The sequence below is a fragment of the Humulus lupulus genome, chromosome 5, assembly GCF_963169125.1.
Source record: "Humulus lupulus chromosome 5, drHumLupu1.1, whole genome shotgun sequence".
NCBI lineage: Eukaryota > Viridiplantae > Streptophyta > Magnoliopsida > Rosales > Cannabaceae > Humulus > Humulus lupulus.
This window is the reverse complement of record NC_084797.1, coordinates 154824714-154840614: the sequence shown is the minus strand read 5'-3', so window position 1 is coordinate 154840614 and position 15901 is coordinate 154824714. Positions and strand designations below refer to the sequence as shown.

The 15901-nt window shown below is 30.5% G+C and overlaps 1 protein-coding gene across 1 annotated transcript; it reads left to right on the top strand.

Moving 5' to 3' along the window:
* The first annotated feature begins 8622 nt into the window (after nucleotides 1-8622).
* Nucleotides 8623-13786, top strand: LOC133777770 (cellulose synthase-like protein D3). The gene is made up of 4 exons (XM_062217504.1): nucleotides 8623-9122; nucleotides 9220-10104; nucleotides 10666-11473; nucleotides 11799-13786. Exons 2-4 carry the CDS (start codon nucleotides 9245-9247, stop codon nucleotides 13554-13556), a joined length of 3426 nt encoding a protein of 1141 aa, XP_062073488.1. The 5' UTR covers nucleotides 8623-9122; nucleotides 9220-9244; the 3' UTR covers nucleotides 13557-13786.
* The last annotated feature ends 2115 nt before the right edge of the window (nucleotides 13787-15901 follow it).

Below are 15901 nucleotides of genomic sequence, written 5' to 3'. Positions count from 1 at the left end.
GCTAAATTCATCATCAAATCAATTTCTTAAATATTTTTATACATTAAATGCATTTTTCACGCATCAAAAAATCAGAAAACAAAATCACAATCATTATTTTCCATATAATAATATTACCTTCAATTTTTTATTTTTCCATAATTATTCTATATTTATCAAAACATAATAATAATAATAATAGTAAAGTAATAATCTTTTCTTCATTCTAATAAAACTCATTTTAATATTTAAGTGAATTCTTGAAAAATACTTTTATTCACAATTATTTATTGTGGGTGATACTTTAAAATCAGTATTTTAAAATATTGTTAGCTAATTTTTTTAATACACTAATTAAATTTACAATAATATTAGACACACATTTAAATTGTACATACTTTTTACATTCAAGAATGTGTATTTAATTTTACCATTTGATATTTTTAAGTGTAGACAACATTACTTTTAACAGTGTGATTGAGTTTTATTATATATTATTATGTATAAATAATGTGTTCAATTTGTGTATTTGAGATTTTTTAGAAATTATTATGTAGAAATAATATGTTTGATTAAAGTATGTCGCAAACATTATTAAATGCGTGGAAAGAACATTTTTTCTTGTGCTCTCTTCTTTCTCTTACCACCAATATTATAGGATCTACCAATGATGCCCCACAAGAAAAAGTTTAGTAAGAAAGACTAGGAAGTGGGATTTTTCCCTTGCAAAAATAAAATGGTAGAATATGAGTGGCAACATCGCTTGAAATGGGTATTATTTTTCCTTCCATAGAACATCGTTATGTCTCCATTAATTTAGGAGAAACAAACACAAAGAAAACTATCAAGATATCTTCCAAAAAAAAAGGAAAAAAAACAAAAATAAAACCAGGTGTCACCTCTACTAAAAATCCATAGCAGCAAAATAAAGAGAGATTTTGAGAAAGAAAGAGAGAAAAGAGAGAGAGAGAGAGAGACTTTTTATTTTATTTTAATTTTAGATATATTGATTTGAAGTAATTAGATTATTTTTTTATTATAATCTAATTAAAGATATTTAAATAATTTTTAATTTTTAAACTCTTAATTTTACTAAATAATATTTCCGAGTACTTACTAAATTATTAACACTAATTGTTGCTATTCTATTTTGGCAATTACGTAACCTATTTCTTTTTTTTTTTTTAAATTATATATTATATTGTTAGAGAATATATATTATTTAATGGAAAATGATAAAACCAAATATATAACTCAATGCAAAAAAGTTATAATATACAAGATGATAGATAAATAAGTGTTACAACTTTATTGCAAAAAATACAAATAAATATAAATAGAAAATTATAGATATATTGATAATACAACTCAAAACATAACAATACAAATAAATATATAAGATAGAAGCAAAAAGTAAAAGATGTAGAAGAACAAAATAATAAGAAGAACAATATATAAAGTTTCACACTCACACAATCAAAGTGTAGAGTAATAGGGATCATCAAATTGAACAAGATTCAAAACATTTGTCCAAAGGCTTATTTCCCCCATTCTCCAAGCACTAAGGGGTCGTTTGGTATGCAGGAATCTGGACACGGGAATGAGAATCTGAACACTTTCTCATGTTTGGTACTGAGTTTGAGTTTTTTTAACCTGGGAATCTGTACTCCAAGGGTTTTAACTTTTCCTGATTCTAGGTTCAAGTGAAACCCATCTACAGGTGGTTTTCAGATACCCAGGAATGTGAAACACTTCAAAATTATTTTTATTATTTAAAAAAAAATCTTAAACTAATAATTTTTTAGTTAATGACTTATTTTATTTTTAAAACTTATAATATAAAAACAAATATACATATATCAAACTATAAAATAATAAATAATATTTGTTTATTTAAATAAATTGATTTGTAAAGCCTTTATATCATTACTTTAGTTTAAAATAACAAATTAAATATTATTAAAAATAAAATAAAGGTATTTTTGTAATTTTAAAAATTATACTTGATTCTAGTATATAATAGATGTATTTTTTTAATTCTGTTAAAAAATATTTCATGAGTAAAATTGTTTATAAATTATTTTGATGAAATATATTATTATATTAATTTTATGAAAATATGAAGAAAAAAAAAATATATACATATATCAAACTATAAAATGATAAATAATATTTGTTTATTTAAAGAAATTGATTTGTAAAGTCTTTATATCATTACTTAAGTTTAAAATAACAAATGAAATATTATTAAAAATAAAATAAGGGTATTTTTGTAATTTTAAAAATTATACTTGATTCTAGTATTCAATAGATGTATTTTTTTAATTCTGTTAAAAAATATTTCATGAGTAAAATTGTTTATAAATTATTTTGATGAAATATATTATTATATTAATTTTATGAAAATATGAAAACTTAACATATTCTTATGCACAACCAAACACAGAAAGTGATATTCCCAGGAATCATAGATAAGATTACAGTGCATTACCAAACACAATGATGTAAGTTTCCAGACTATCAGATTATCCTCTTCAACTTTCCCAGTAATATGAAAACAGTAAACTTCTCATACCAAACGGCCCCTAGGGGATCTTTCAAGGAAATAACCCTATGGAATTATCAAGTCTCTATGGTGTATTTTCCAGCCAAGTGTTTTGTAGATAGAAAATGATGTGTCTTGCAAGTGAGCAATAGACTCCTATTTATAGAGTTTTGAGACACCCTTTGAATTTCAAATTCCACCAACCACCATGGTTGTTACCAATATTTAATTTGATGTTTATGGAATAAAAAATGAGGTTTGGAAGTTACATGAGATGTTATAATTGTTCAAGAAGGAAAAGAGAAGTTGGAGTTGGTTGTCAGCGTCCTTGGCCGCGACCAAAGATGTTCCTAACCGCGACCACTGGCCTCTATCCCCCAAGGCGTGGCCAGGGATAATCAGTGGTCGTGGCCACAAGCAATTTCAGCCTCCAAAAATTCAAGTTTTCCAAAACGTCCAAAATATTTTCCCACATGATTGTGTAACCTCCATACATCTAATGGGAGTTAAAAACATGTCTCCAACAACCATATTACATAATGCCTGCATGAAACTCAAACACAAATGTGTAACTCTCAATCTATACATTATTGTGTAATATTTGGGAGTTACAAATTTGTAACTGATTTTGTAACTTCAAAATATGTTACATTTGGGCACACACAATTTTGTAACTTTCAATAATATGTTACAATATGTGACAAATCACATTTTGTCGCATTATTTAATCTAACATTATATTATATGAAATAATATAACATCCATTCACTTAGATTAAATAATCACTTTTTGTAACACTTATTTAATCAATCAAACATTATATTAAAATATATTGTTTCTCCACTTGATTAAAGAATTACTCTCTATAGAAACATTTGCATTAGCATAAAGTAAAATGTCTTTCGACTTGAATTTTACCTTAATGTAATTATCACAAAGTTTGTTGGAATTTTGGTTCCTGAAACATTGAACCAGTATCCCTTGATAACAAACCGTTGATAACACACACCCATTTGCTATGTTCACTTGAGACCTCAACGTCTCGCTTTTGCACCGTTAATGCCCATGTGCACGTTCCATTCATAGGCTTTTCTTGAGAATGACTCACAATTCTTATGAGGGGTGGCACCACCCCTAGGTCTATATAGGTAGAACTGTTACAATATTTGTTACCCTAAAATACTTGCCTCTTCAATACTGAGTTCTATTAAAAAAAACCTTTCAGCTTTAGTGCTCATTTTAGTAACACTCTAGTACTCATATCTTATATGGGACAAAATTTTGAGTAGTACTACTATTCACTTGATTGACATGTTATTACCATCAACTGTGAATCTCTTTAGGGAGTCTAAGTCCCATCCCTTGAAATGTAGAAACGATTTCATTTGAGTCATTTCTTTTCTCATGTATGCATACTTAATCATTATGTCATTATATAATTCAAATTTTGTTGCTAGCTATAATTTGATTAAAATAGTTACACCATTAAAATAGTGAGTTTTACCAACAACCCCACTATTTTATACTTCAATATCTAAAATAAAATTTTTTCTTGAATATTAATTCTATAAACCTCTTTATTTCTAAGATTCTATTTGTGTTTTAAATTGATTCCTTCTTGAATCAAATATTTTACAAACAATAACTTTAGACATCAAATATGTCTAGATTTAGTAATTCTATACACATATCGCCAAAATAATTTAGAATATAGAATTCCAAACCACCTATTTGATAGGATGGCCAAATTAATCAATTATAATCAACAAAATAAATTGATTTAACTTTGGAGCATCAACCCCACATTTATCATATAGAGTGAAAATATTATTTTTTAAATAGAAATCTCTTTATTTCTATTAAGTCTTTTATTTTCCAAGATAAATCTAGACTTACAATTCCCAAAGTTTATCATGAGTTTTTTAAGCCACATGATAAATTCTTAGTAGATCAAGATAAACAAAACCTCAATGTTTGTTTATTTTTATTTATTTACTTGCTAAAGCAAGACACACTTATTTGAAAATAACATTCACTTGGTTTTCTTTTATATTTCACAAGAAGAAATATGTGAACACAAATACCATGTGAAAATTAATCACTAATTTTCACTTTTAGATGTGTAAATAATCTCAATATCACTTAAACAACTTTTGTGCATTTTGTAAGAGTCTTTTTGAGATTCTTTTGAAAACAACATTTTGACATCCATTGATTTCTCATCAAAATCAATTTGAAGACATCAAATTTTAAACACTTTAAATCAAAGAAAATATATCATCGTTGATTTATTTAAACACTTTGATTTCTCATGCTTTAGTTTAAAATTATCTTCTCATTGAGATTAATTTAAACATATCATTATATTTAACCTAAATGAATAAAATTCTCTCCAATCTATTCACCATTGCTGTAAAGATTCAAAATTGTTTCTCAAATTTTGTCATGTCTCCTCATTGAGACATTGAATATTTAAGAATTATTGCCGCTAAATAATTCTCAAATATTTTTTGTTTGACCACACTTTAGACTCCAAGTCTATTGGACAATATGCTATCTCAAATTTTGGATTCACCTTGATCCATTTTTCTTACAGTAGCAAGATACTTCCACCAAAAGATGTAACCCCCTCAGGTTCATTTTCTTATCTCATAAAATGAGATGCTCATATCTTTAAATGGGAAAATTAAAATTCCCAAATAATTTTAATTATTTACCAAATAAATGGTAACTCATCACAACATAATAGGATAAACACATTCCTATTACTTTAATTATCATATAATACACTATATTAATATGATAACTCACACACATATAAATTGATAAAACCCAAGATGTTGAAGTATTTTCTAATCTAACCCCTATATTTGCAAAAGCAAAGAAGATTAGAAAACAATGACCCTCATTTATAAAATTTTCTTCTACTCATTTCTATCACTATATGAAAGCCATTAGATCTTCTAAGAAAAAACAAAGAAGAACTATACCTTATTTTACCATCTTTTCATGAGATTTTTATGGTTTCTCCTTCCATTGAAAATGAAAATAAGTATTTGAATGTTAGAGAATATATATTATTCAATGGAAATGGTAAAACCAAAGATACAACTCTATACAAAATGTTACAATAGACAAGATGATAGATAAATAAGTGTTACAACTTTATTGCAAAAAATACAAGTAAATAGAAATAGAAGATGATAGATATATTGAAAATACAACTCAAAACATAACAATACAAATAAATATATAAGGAAGAAGCAAAAAGTAAAAGATGTAGAAGAACAAAATAATAAGAAGAACAATAGATAAAGTCTCACACTCACGCAACCAAAGTGTAGAGCAGTGAGAATCACCAACTTGAACAAGGTTCAAGACCTTTGTCCAAAAGCTTATTTCCCTTATTCTCTAAGCACTAAGGGATCTCTCAAGGAAATAACTCTATAAAATTATCAAGCCTCTATGGTGTATTTTCCAGCCAAGTGCTTTGTGAATATAAAATGATGTGTCTTACAAGTGAGCAATAAACTCTTATTTATAGAGTTTTGAGACACCATTTGAATTTCAAACTCCACCAACCACCACGGTTGTTACCAATGTTTAATTGGATGTTTATAGAATTAAAAATGAGTTTTGTAAGTTACATGAGATGTTAGAGTTGTTCAAGATGGAAAAAAGAAGTTGGAGTTGGCTGTCAGCGTCCTTGGCCTTTGTCCCCCAGGTCGTGACCATGGATAATCAGTGGTGGCGGCCACAAGCAATTTTAGCCTCCAAAAATTCAGTTTTTCCAAAACGTCCCAAATTCTTTCTCACATAATTTTGTAACATCCATACACCTAATGAGAGTTAAAAACATGACTCCAACAACCATATTACATAACGACTCCATGAAATTCAAACACAAATGTGTAACCCTCAATCTACACATTATTAATTAATATTTAGGTGTTACAAATTTGTAAATAATTTTGTAACTCCAAAATATGTTACATTTCGGCACACACATGTATCCAATTTTGTAATTCTCACTAATATGTAACAAGGTGTGACAAATCACATTTTTTCACATTATTTAATCTAACATTATATTATATGAAATAATATAACATAAATATACTATATTTAGTCCCAATTTATAATATATATAATGTAATGTGTGTATTTTCTATTTTTATTATTTTATTATATATAAGTTATTGTGAATTTGAAGCTTTTAAAATAGTAAAAGTAATTTTGACAGTTTTCATAGTCTGGAAATATATTTGTAAGAAAATAACTATTTACCCCATTATTTAGAAACAGTTTAAAGAAACAAAAAAAGTTGCCTCGAGTTTTAATCCAACTTTAGCTTTTATTTACTTTTTTTTTTCAATAGATACATTTTCTAAGAATATTTTTATTTTATTTTATTAGCGTTCAAATGAAAATAATAATTTATATTTAATTCAAAAAGTTTAATTACAATACATTATTCGTATATTATAAAAAAATATTAGGTTTATTTTTAATTTACTTATTCTATAACAAAGACTATCACAAATTGTACATGAGAATTTTGTTGCCACTTTAGTGACACGTCAATTAAAAATATGCACTAAAATATTATATATAATAACAAGATAATTTACTTTAATCAATCTCTTTCGTTAAGGTTATTTGATTGTTTTTGATGGATGTTTGTTTATAGTTTTCAATTCCTATGAAATACTTTTGTTTTTTTCTTGCCTAAACTCTTTTATGAATTATATTGCAAGAATGTTGTCAGCCTTTCAAGCAGAAGCTATAGCACTGTTGGTCGCACTCAATTGGACTCAAAAGCTTGGACTTCAGCTGGCTCGATGTTATCTTTTCTGACTCCCTTTCTCTTACAGACAATGATGTGGCAGTTTAGTTTAGCCAATTATATTTATTAAAACTAGGACCCACTGTTTTAAAAAGCAGTGACACGTCACTATATGTAATGTTTAAGTGTATATTTTGGGTGCACATATCATTACTCTTAAAACTTTATTGTCTACTTTTCCGGGGGCATCTCTGTCACATGTTGGTAGTAAGTTTAATAATCTGACGTATAGATTGGCGAAGCATGCCCTTAGGTTAGACGATGAGTTTTGCTAGTTGGAGGAAATCCCCCCTCCAATTTGTACTATTTTTCTGTTACATTCTGAATAATAATAAACTCTATTTCCGACAAAAAAAATTAGTTTAATCAATCACATTCATCAAAATTAAAACTTAATATTTTAAATTTAATAAAAGATAGATAGAATATTGTCTTTTGTTAAAAATTAAAAATAAATAGTATGTTTTTTATTGTTTTTGGTTATTTTAATTTTTAATCATTAGTTTGATTTTATATCTGTCAAATTTGAGCTCAAACTAGTTTTCAAGAAATATTTTTATGACATAAAAATAAGAACACGCTAAATCAAATTATTTAAAAAAAACATTTAAAAGAAATAGAAGTAATAAACCCTGAAAAAAATAAAGTGCTATTTTTATTTTGATACATAAAGGACTAATTTTATTTTGATACATAAAGTAATATTTATAATTTAGTTCACCGTTCCAATTTTTAAACGGATTCCAAAATTTCATAAAATTAGAACTTAACATAATACACACAACAACTGCCATATTATGTAAAGTGAACTAATCACAGAAGAAAAAGAGAATTTTTTTTAACATTATTCTAAAAAGGTGGCTTATTACACGAGGTCTCTTAAGCAATTAATTTAGAAAGTTATGTGTATATAAATATCAAAATTTGACAATAATTTTGTAGTCTTTCCATTAAAACAAAGGAAGAAAATTGATATAACTACCAAATATGAAAATTGAAAAGTAATTAAAACAGGCAACACCAAAATCAGAGAAGATGTTGATAAATTATCATGTAGAATTTATTTTTATATTTTTAATAGATGGTAATTACAACATATATACTTATACAACCGATTGTATTAAGACAAGAAATATTTCGACCGCAGTGGAACATTTTCTCGGTACCGCGTTGCACGCGACAGAAATGCGACCTTCAGAGTTTCCGAAATGTCCAACTTAATATAAAATAAACGCCTCAACATCTCACTGTTTTCACACTTTCGTCTCTCTATCTCTCTCCTATCTCAGACTCTCTCATAGTCATTGTCGTCTCCTCCAACCCCGAATATATTTCTTTCTCTATACCTCTCTCTGCAACAAATCTTTTGTCGAAAACAAATTCTTTGTGAAAAACAAGACAAACGCCGCCTCTCCATTTCAAATACAAGCCAACATATAACCTCAGACTTAGACTAAGGCCCTACCAACCATTGCATTTACCTTCTTTAAAGACCCATTTATTATTTTTATTTTTCCAGAAAGCTTTATTGGGAAGCCGGCATTGGGTCGGGTTTTGGAGAGTCTATCAAAAGCTGGGTCCTCGGTTGGAACTATTAAAAGGGGTGTAAAGTAATAGTCGCCATTGATTGAGTTTTTGAGTAGTTTGGACTTGGTCTCTGTTTTGCTTTGATTTTTTTGATGGGTATTTGAAATCGTCAGACTTAGAAGCTTTTGTGTCAATCTTTGCTGAAGAGGGTTGGTTTTCATATAGGTAAGTTTTTCACGAAAATGAAATCCAATCACTTTTTTTTTCTCTTTTGATTTTTCTTTCTTGGTTTATTCATCTTTGAACTTTCTTCTCTATACAGAGTGTTTATATCACTGGGTCTCTACATGGCTTCTGGCTCGAAGCACAGTTTTCCAAACAGAGTTCCAAGTGTTCACCATATTCGAGAAACCAGTGATGACTTAGATAGTGATATGGGAGGTGTTGAATTCACTACTTATACCGTTCACATACCCCTAACACCTGATAATCAGCCTATGGAGATCGGCATGGAGAGGTCGGCGTCTCAGCGAGTTGAGGACCAGTACGCGTCGAGCTCGCTGTTTACTGGCGGATACAACTGCATCACGCGTGCCCATTTGAAAGAAAAGGTGATCGAGTCCGAAAACACTAGCCATCCCCAGATGGCTGGCATTAAAGGGTCGCCATGTTCTGTTCCGGGTTGTGATTCTCACGTCATGGCTGATGAGAGGGGTTTGGATATTGTCCCATGTGAGTGTGACTATAAGATTTGTAGAGATTGTTACAGGGATGCTATCAGAACTGGTGATGGGATTTGTCCGGGATGCAAAGAGCTTTACAAGGACCCGGATTTGACTGAGCATGGTGGTGGTCGTGATGGTAGGCGACAGCCTCTGCCTCTGCCGCCTGCAGCGTTGTCTGCGGCTTTGGCTGGTGGTGGCGCAGGGATGTCGAAGATGGAGAGGAGGTTGTCGATGATGAAGTCGAAATCACGGTCAAATTCGATGAATACGAGGAGTCAGAACAATGACTTTGATCATTCTCAATGGTTGTTTGAGACGAAAGGAAGTTATGGATATGGGAATGCTATGTGGCCTAAGGATTCTGAGAATGGGAGTGTTGACGGGAATGGGATTGCTGGTGATCCTAAAGTGTTTAGTGATAAGCAGTGGAGACCACTTACTAGGAAATTGCATATTTCTGCTGGTATTATCAGTCCATATAGGTATACTTTTTGCCCTTTTGTTTGCTTTTTTTCCACTATTCTGCTTTGTTAATTTTATTGTTACTTTGTTTTTTATATGATAAACAGCGACTTGGGCATTAAGCTATGGTTGGTTCACGTTTCACTATCATAATTGATTTACCGCAGCTAGTATGTTTATTTCTAAGTTGGCCTTTTTGCATTTTTGACGAATCAAAGCACTGTGATTCTTCGATTGCCATTTTTGGCACTTGTGTTTGAAAGCAAAGTGTTGGGCTTTTATTTTGCTTGATGAGTTTAAATTAAGTGATAGTAGATATTATAATAAGACAAGATCTTAGTGCTTAACAAGCATTGGTAGTGTCACTTGTCTCCTATTTGTCCACCATATTCACAGTGCTATATATTCACCAGCTTCTGATTGTTTTTATGTTTTTTTTTTTAAATTTATTTATATATTTTTTTTGTTTTCCTTTCCTGATGAAAATTGTTGCAGCTGTTTGTTTTCCCAAGTTTGCTTTAGACTTTAGAAACAATATCTTCCTAACTTTCGTTCTGTCTCTCACTTGTACAATCTTTCAGGCTCTTAATATTGATCCGAATGGTGGTTCTGGGATTGTTTTTGCACTGGAGAATCAGAAATCCTAATGACGATGCTATCTGGTTGTGGTTTATGTCAGTAATATGTGAAATCTGGTTTGCTTTCTCCTGGCTACTTGACCAGCTTCCAAAACTCTGCCCCATCAATCGTGTTACTGATCTTGATGTCTTAAAGGAGAAGTTTGAAACACCAAACCCTGGTAATCCTAGTGGAAAATCTGATCTTCCTGGCATAGACATGTTTGTATCTACTGCAGACCCAGAAAAAGAGCCACCTCTTGTCACTGCAAACACTATTCTATCTATTCTTGCAGCTGAGTACCCTGTTGAGAAGCTCGCGTGTTATGTTTCTGATGATGGTGGTGCACTACTAACATTTGAGGCCATGGCAGAAGCTGCTAGTTTTGCAAACTTATGGGTGCCATTTTGCCGGAAGCATGATATTGAGCCAAGAAATCCAGAATCTTACTTTAATATGAAGAGAGATCCTTACAAGAATAAGGTACGCCGTGATTTTGTCAGAGACCGCAGGCGGGTAAAGCGTGAATATGATGAGTTTAAGGTTCGAGTTAATGGACTCCCTGATTCAATTCGGCGACGTTCTGATGCTTATAACACTAGAGAGGAGATTAAAATCATGAAAATGAGGCGTGAGCATGAAAATGATGAACTAGAGGAAAATATAAAGATCCCAAAAGCTACATGGATGGCTGATGGAACTCACTGGCCTGGTACTTGGACAGTTCCAACCACAGAGCACTCCAGGGGTGATCATGCTAGTATCATACAGGTACTAATTTTGCATTAATTCTTTTTTAATCTGGTTGAATTTGGATGTTCATTATATAAATTAAATTGGTACATTAGCATGTTCTAAATATCTGATTTATGCATTTACTCTTTTTTCATCACGCACTTATCATTAACAGGGGATATCGTGTTTGCATCATTATATGTTTTTTTTTTTGGCTTGGTAGAGTTTGCCCTATTGTTCATTCGGGCCAGTTTGTGTGAACCATGTCACTTAGTTATTGAGATTAGACTTATAAATTATGTGATTAATTGCATTTTTTTAAAATAATTTAATCGGTATTAACCAATTAATATCATTGTAGGTGATGGTGAAACCTCCCAGCGATGAACCTTTGACAGGCACAGAAACAGATTCAAGCTCCATGGATTTAACTGATATCGACATTCGACTTCCTATGCTCGTTTATGTTTCTCGTGAGAAGCGACCTGGCTATGATCACAACAAGAAAGCTGGTGCAATGAATGCCTTGGTTAGAGCTTCTGCCATCATGTCCAATGGGCCATTCATTCTTAACCTTGACTGTGATCACTACATCTACAACTCACAAGCCTTGAGAGAAGGCATGTGCTTCATGATGGACCGTGGTGGTGACCGAATTTGTTATGTTCAGTTTCCTCAGAGGTTTGAAGGAATTGACCCCTCTGATCGTTATGCTAATCACAACACTGTTTTCTTTGATGTCAACATGCGTGCCCTGGATGGGCTTCAAGGTCCAGTTTATGTAGGAACAGGATGCCTCTTTCGCCGGACTGCTCTATATGGTTTTGATCCTCCTCGAACAAAAGAACCTACCAGTTGTTGTGACTGTTTCTTTACCCGTCGTAGAAAGTCTGCTTCTGTTGCTTCTGCTCCTGACGTTGCCTCCATAGAAAGCAAATCAGTAGACACTGATGATGAAGAGATGAACATTGCTCTTATTCCCAAGAAATTTGGAAACTCTAGCTTACTGGTTGATTCTATTCGGGTGGCTGAATTCCAAGGCCGGCCTCTTGCAGATCACCCTTCAGTGAAATATGGGCGACCGCCAGGTGCTCTCACTCTTCCTCGTGATCTTCTTGATGCATCCACAGTCGCTGAGGCAATAAGTGTCATTTCATGCTGGTATGAAGATAAGACTGAATGGGGTCTAAGAGTTGGATGGATTTATGGCTCAGTTACAGAAGATGTTGTCACTGGATACAGAATGCACAACAGAGGATGGAGATCTGTCTACTGTGTAACCAAAAGAGATGCCTTCCGTGGATCTGCCCCGATTAATCTCACTGACCGGCTTCACCAGGTCCTTCGGTGGGCTACTGGCTCTGTTGAAATTTTCTTCTCTCGGAACAATGCTCTTCTGGCCAGCTCTAAGATGAAGTTTCTTCAAAGGATTGCCTACTTAAACGTCGGAATATACCCCTTTACATCCATTTTTCTCATTGTCTACTGCTTCCTTCCTGCCCTTTCATTGTTTTCTGGCGAGTTTATTGTTCAGTCACTCAACATAACCTTCCTGGTATACCTATTGGGTATCACACTGACTCTCATTGCTCTTGCCGTGCTTGAGATAAAATGGTCTGGGATTGAACTAGAGGAATGGTGGAGAAATGAGCAATTTTGGTTAATTGGAGGCACAAGTGCTCATCTCGCAGCAGTGCTTCAAGGCCTTCTCAAGGTGATAGCTGGTATCGAGATCTCATTCACTTTAACATCGAAATCTGGTGGAGATGACTTGAATGATGAGTATGCTGATCTTTACATCTTCAAATGGTCGGCCCTGATGGTACCGCCAATCACCATCATGATGATAAACTTGATTGGAATAGCTGTTGCAGTTTGCAGAACAATATACAGTGCCATACCAGAGTGGAGCAGCTTGCTTGGAGGTGTGTTCTTCAGCTTTTGGGTCTTGGCTCATCTTTACCCCTTTGCAAAGGGGCTCATGGGAAGACGAGGTAGGACACCAACTATTGTTTTTGTATGGTCTGGTCTTGTGGCAATCACTATTTCTCTCCTTTGGGTGGCCATTAACCCTCCATCAAATAATGACCAAATTGGGGGCTCATTCCAGTTCCCTTGAATACATATACAGTTGTCATTTTTTTCTTTTTTATTAAACAGTTTTATTATGTGTCCAATTGATATTCGAGTTCTTGGCAGGCATATGTAGATGTAAATTGTTCCTCCTATCATTTCTACTCTTGTAATTGTTTGTCCATGGGAATTTTTTTACATGTATTCATCTATTCATTCTTTCTGAATTATTACAGTATACATTTACACTATAAAAATTAGAGCCGATTAATTCCATTTGTTGTCATAACTTTTTCTTAATAATTTGGGCTTGTTCAATTTTAGTTTTAACATTGTCCCACATTGTTAGTAAGAAAATTATATGTATTCAACAATAATATTATATTGTAGATTTACTTATAATTTAATTTAAGGAAAATTAAATAAAACACTAATTTTTGCTAAAAAAAAATTATTTTTTTACGGTCAAATATTTTTTTCCTCAATTTTACGATTGTAAAGAAATTTTTATATTTTTACAGTTTTGTCTTTTTTATTTTTTTGTGTTGTTTTTAAGTTGTTTTGATGTTTTTTTTATATGTTTTCACATTATTTTTAAGTTTTTTTTGGATTGATATTTAGTTGGTCCAGTGAGTTGTTTTCAAATTAACTTTTAGTTATTTTTCTTAAAAAAAAAAAAATCGTATTTTCATAATTATGAAATTTTGAAAATTGTATTTTAAAAAAAAATAAGAAACATAAAAATGTAAAAAAACAAAAAAAAAATATTTAAGAAAAAATCTCTATAATATATGTAAATAGAAAAATAAAGGCCTTCACTAATAATGAATATACTATAAATCATTTTCGTTTTTGAGTTCTCATTTCATTATAAACTAGTTACAATATTAATATCTCTTTCTGGATCTAGATAACAGTTTATTTGTTTTGTAAACATTAACAGAATTTCTAAATATTTAACAGAATATATTTTTAAAATTAATTAAAAATAGATATTTATAATTATATTAATATAAATTTAAATATTATAAAATATCATTATAACAATAATAATATATAATTCCTAATCTTAATGTTTATTAAAAAAAATATCATTTATATTTAAAATATTATCATATTATATATATTTTTATGTTTTGATTTAATTTTTCTTTTAATAGATTTATGTCATTATTTTATATATAATATTATTTATTTATTTGAAATTTATATGACAACAATACAAATTTAATAAACATAAATAAAATTAAGTAAATATACACTGCACGTTATTTGTATCTAGTAAATTGATAAAAATGTGTGTATAATTTTTGAAAATAATATAAGAAATCTTTTAAAATTTTAAAAGATAATTTAAATTAATTGATTTAATATAATTTTGACCAAAAGTGACTTCAATAAAATATTTGGTATAGATTATATCACTACTTGTTTGTTTTAGCGTTAGTTTACGCCTCTCGTTTTAGTACTCTGTATTTGACTCGTTTACTCAATTCCAAAACAATAATAAAAAAAAAATCTTCACTTTTGTCAAATTTATTTACAACACAATCAAAGTATTCCTATTTTAATTACATAATATATATAATATATTAAAAAATATAGTTAAATATTATTTTTCTAAAAAAATAAAATATAATTTAAAAAAAATATGCAACTGATTTTAATTATTTAGAAACCCAACAATTTTCACTACTACAAAAAGCATTTTTGGCGAAAGTTGTGAAAATGGATATTAATTGGGTGTTAGTTAATAATTCTAGCCAAAAGGCAACAACAACACACTAATGACGGTTGCCAATAACTATCGTTATTGCCCAGTTACGGCCGACAATTATTTCGTGACTTCATTTTTGTTTTAGCATCATTTATGACTTTTGATCAAAAGTCATAAAAAATAAAAAAACTCTTATAAATACACATGTTAAAATAAACTAATTATTATACTTAAAAATACACAATGATAATCCAAACAATCATAAGAATAAATTTTGCTAAATTTAGTTATATAATTTACAAAATACTTACAAATCATCCAAAAAATAATATATATACAAATTTAGAAAAATAAAATACAAGGATCCAATAATAGAGTTAATATAAACAAAAGTAACCAACTTGAAAAAAAATTATAAATAAAATATTTATCAGTTGCTGCGAACCCTCCCCATGGCCCTATAGTTGTTGCCAACCCTCTTTGCAGCCCCATAGTTTAACGCTACCTCTAGCTTCTCACCTTGATTTGTTCGTCACTAGCCTCGTGATTCATCACCTTGTTTCTGCAGTTGAAAAAAGAGTGAGAATGTGAAAGATAGATAAATGTCAAAAATGAGAGAGAGAGAGAGAGATACTTTAGTGAGCCCCATAGTCCCCGTACACCATTGAACCACC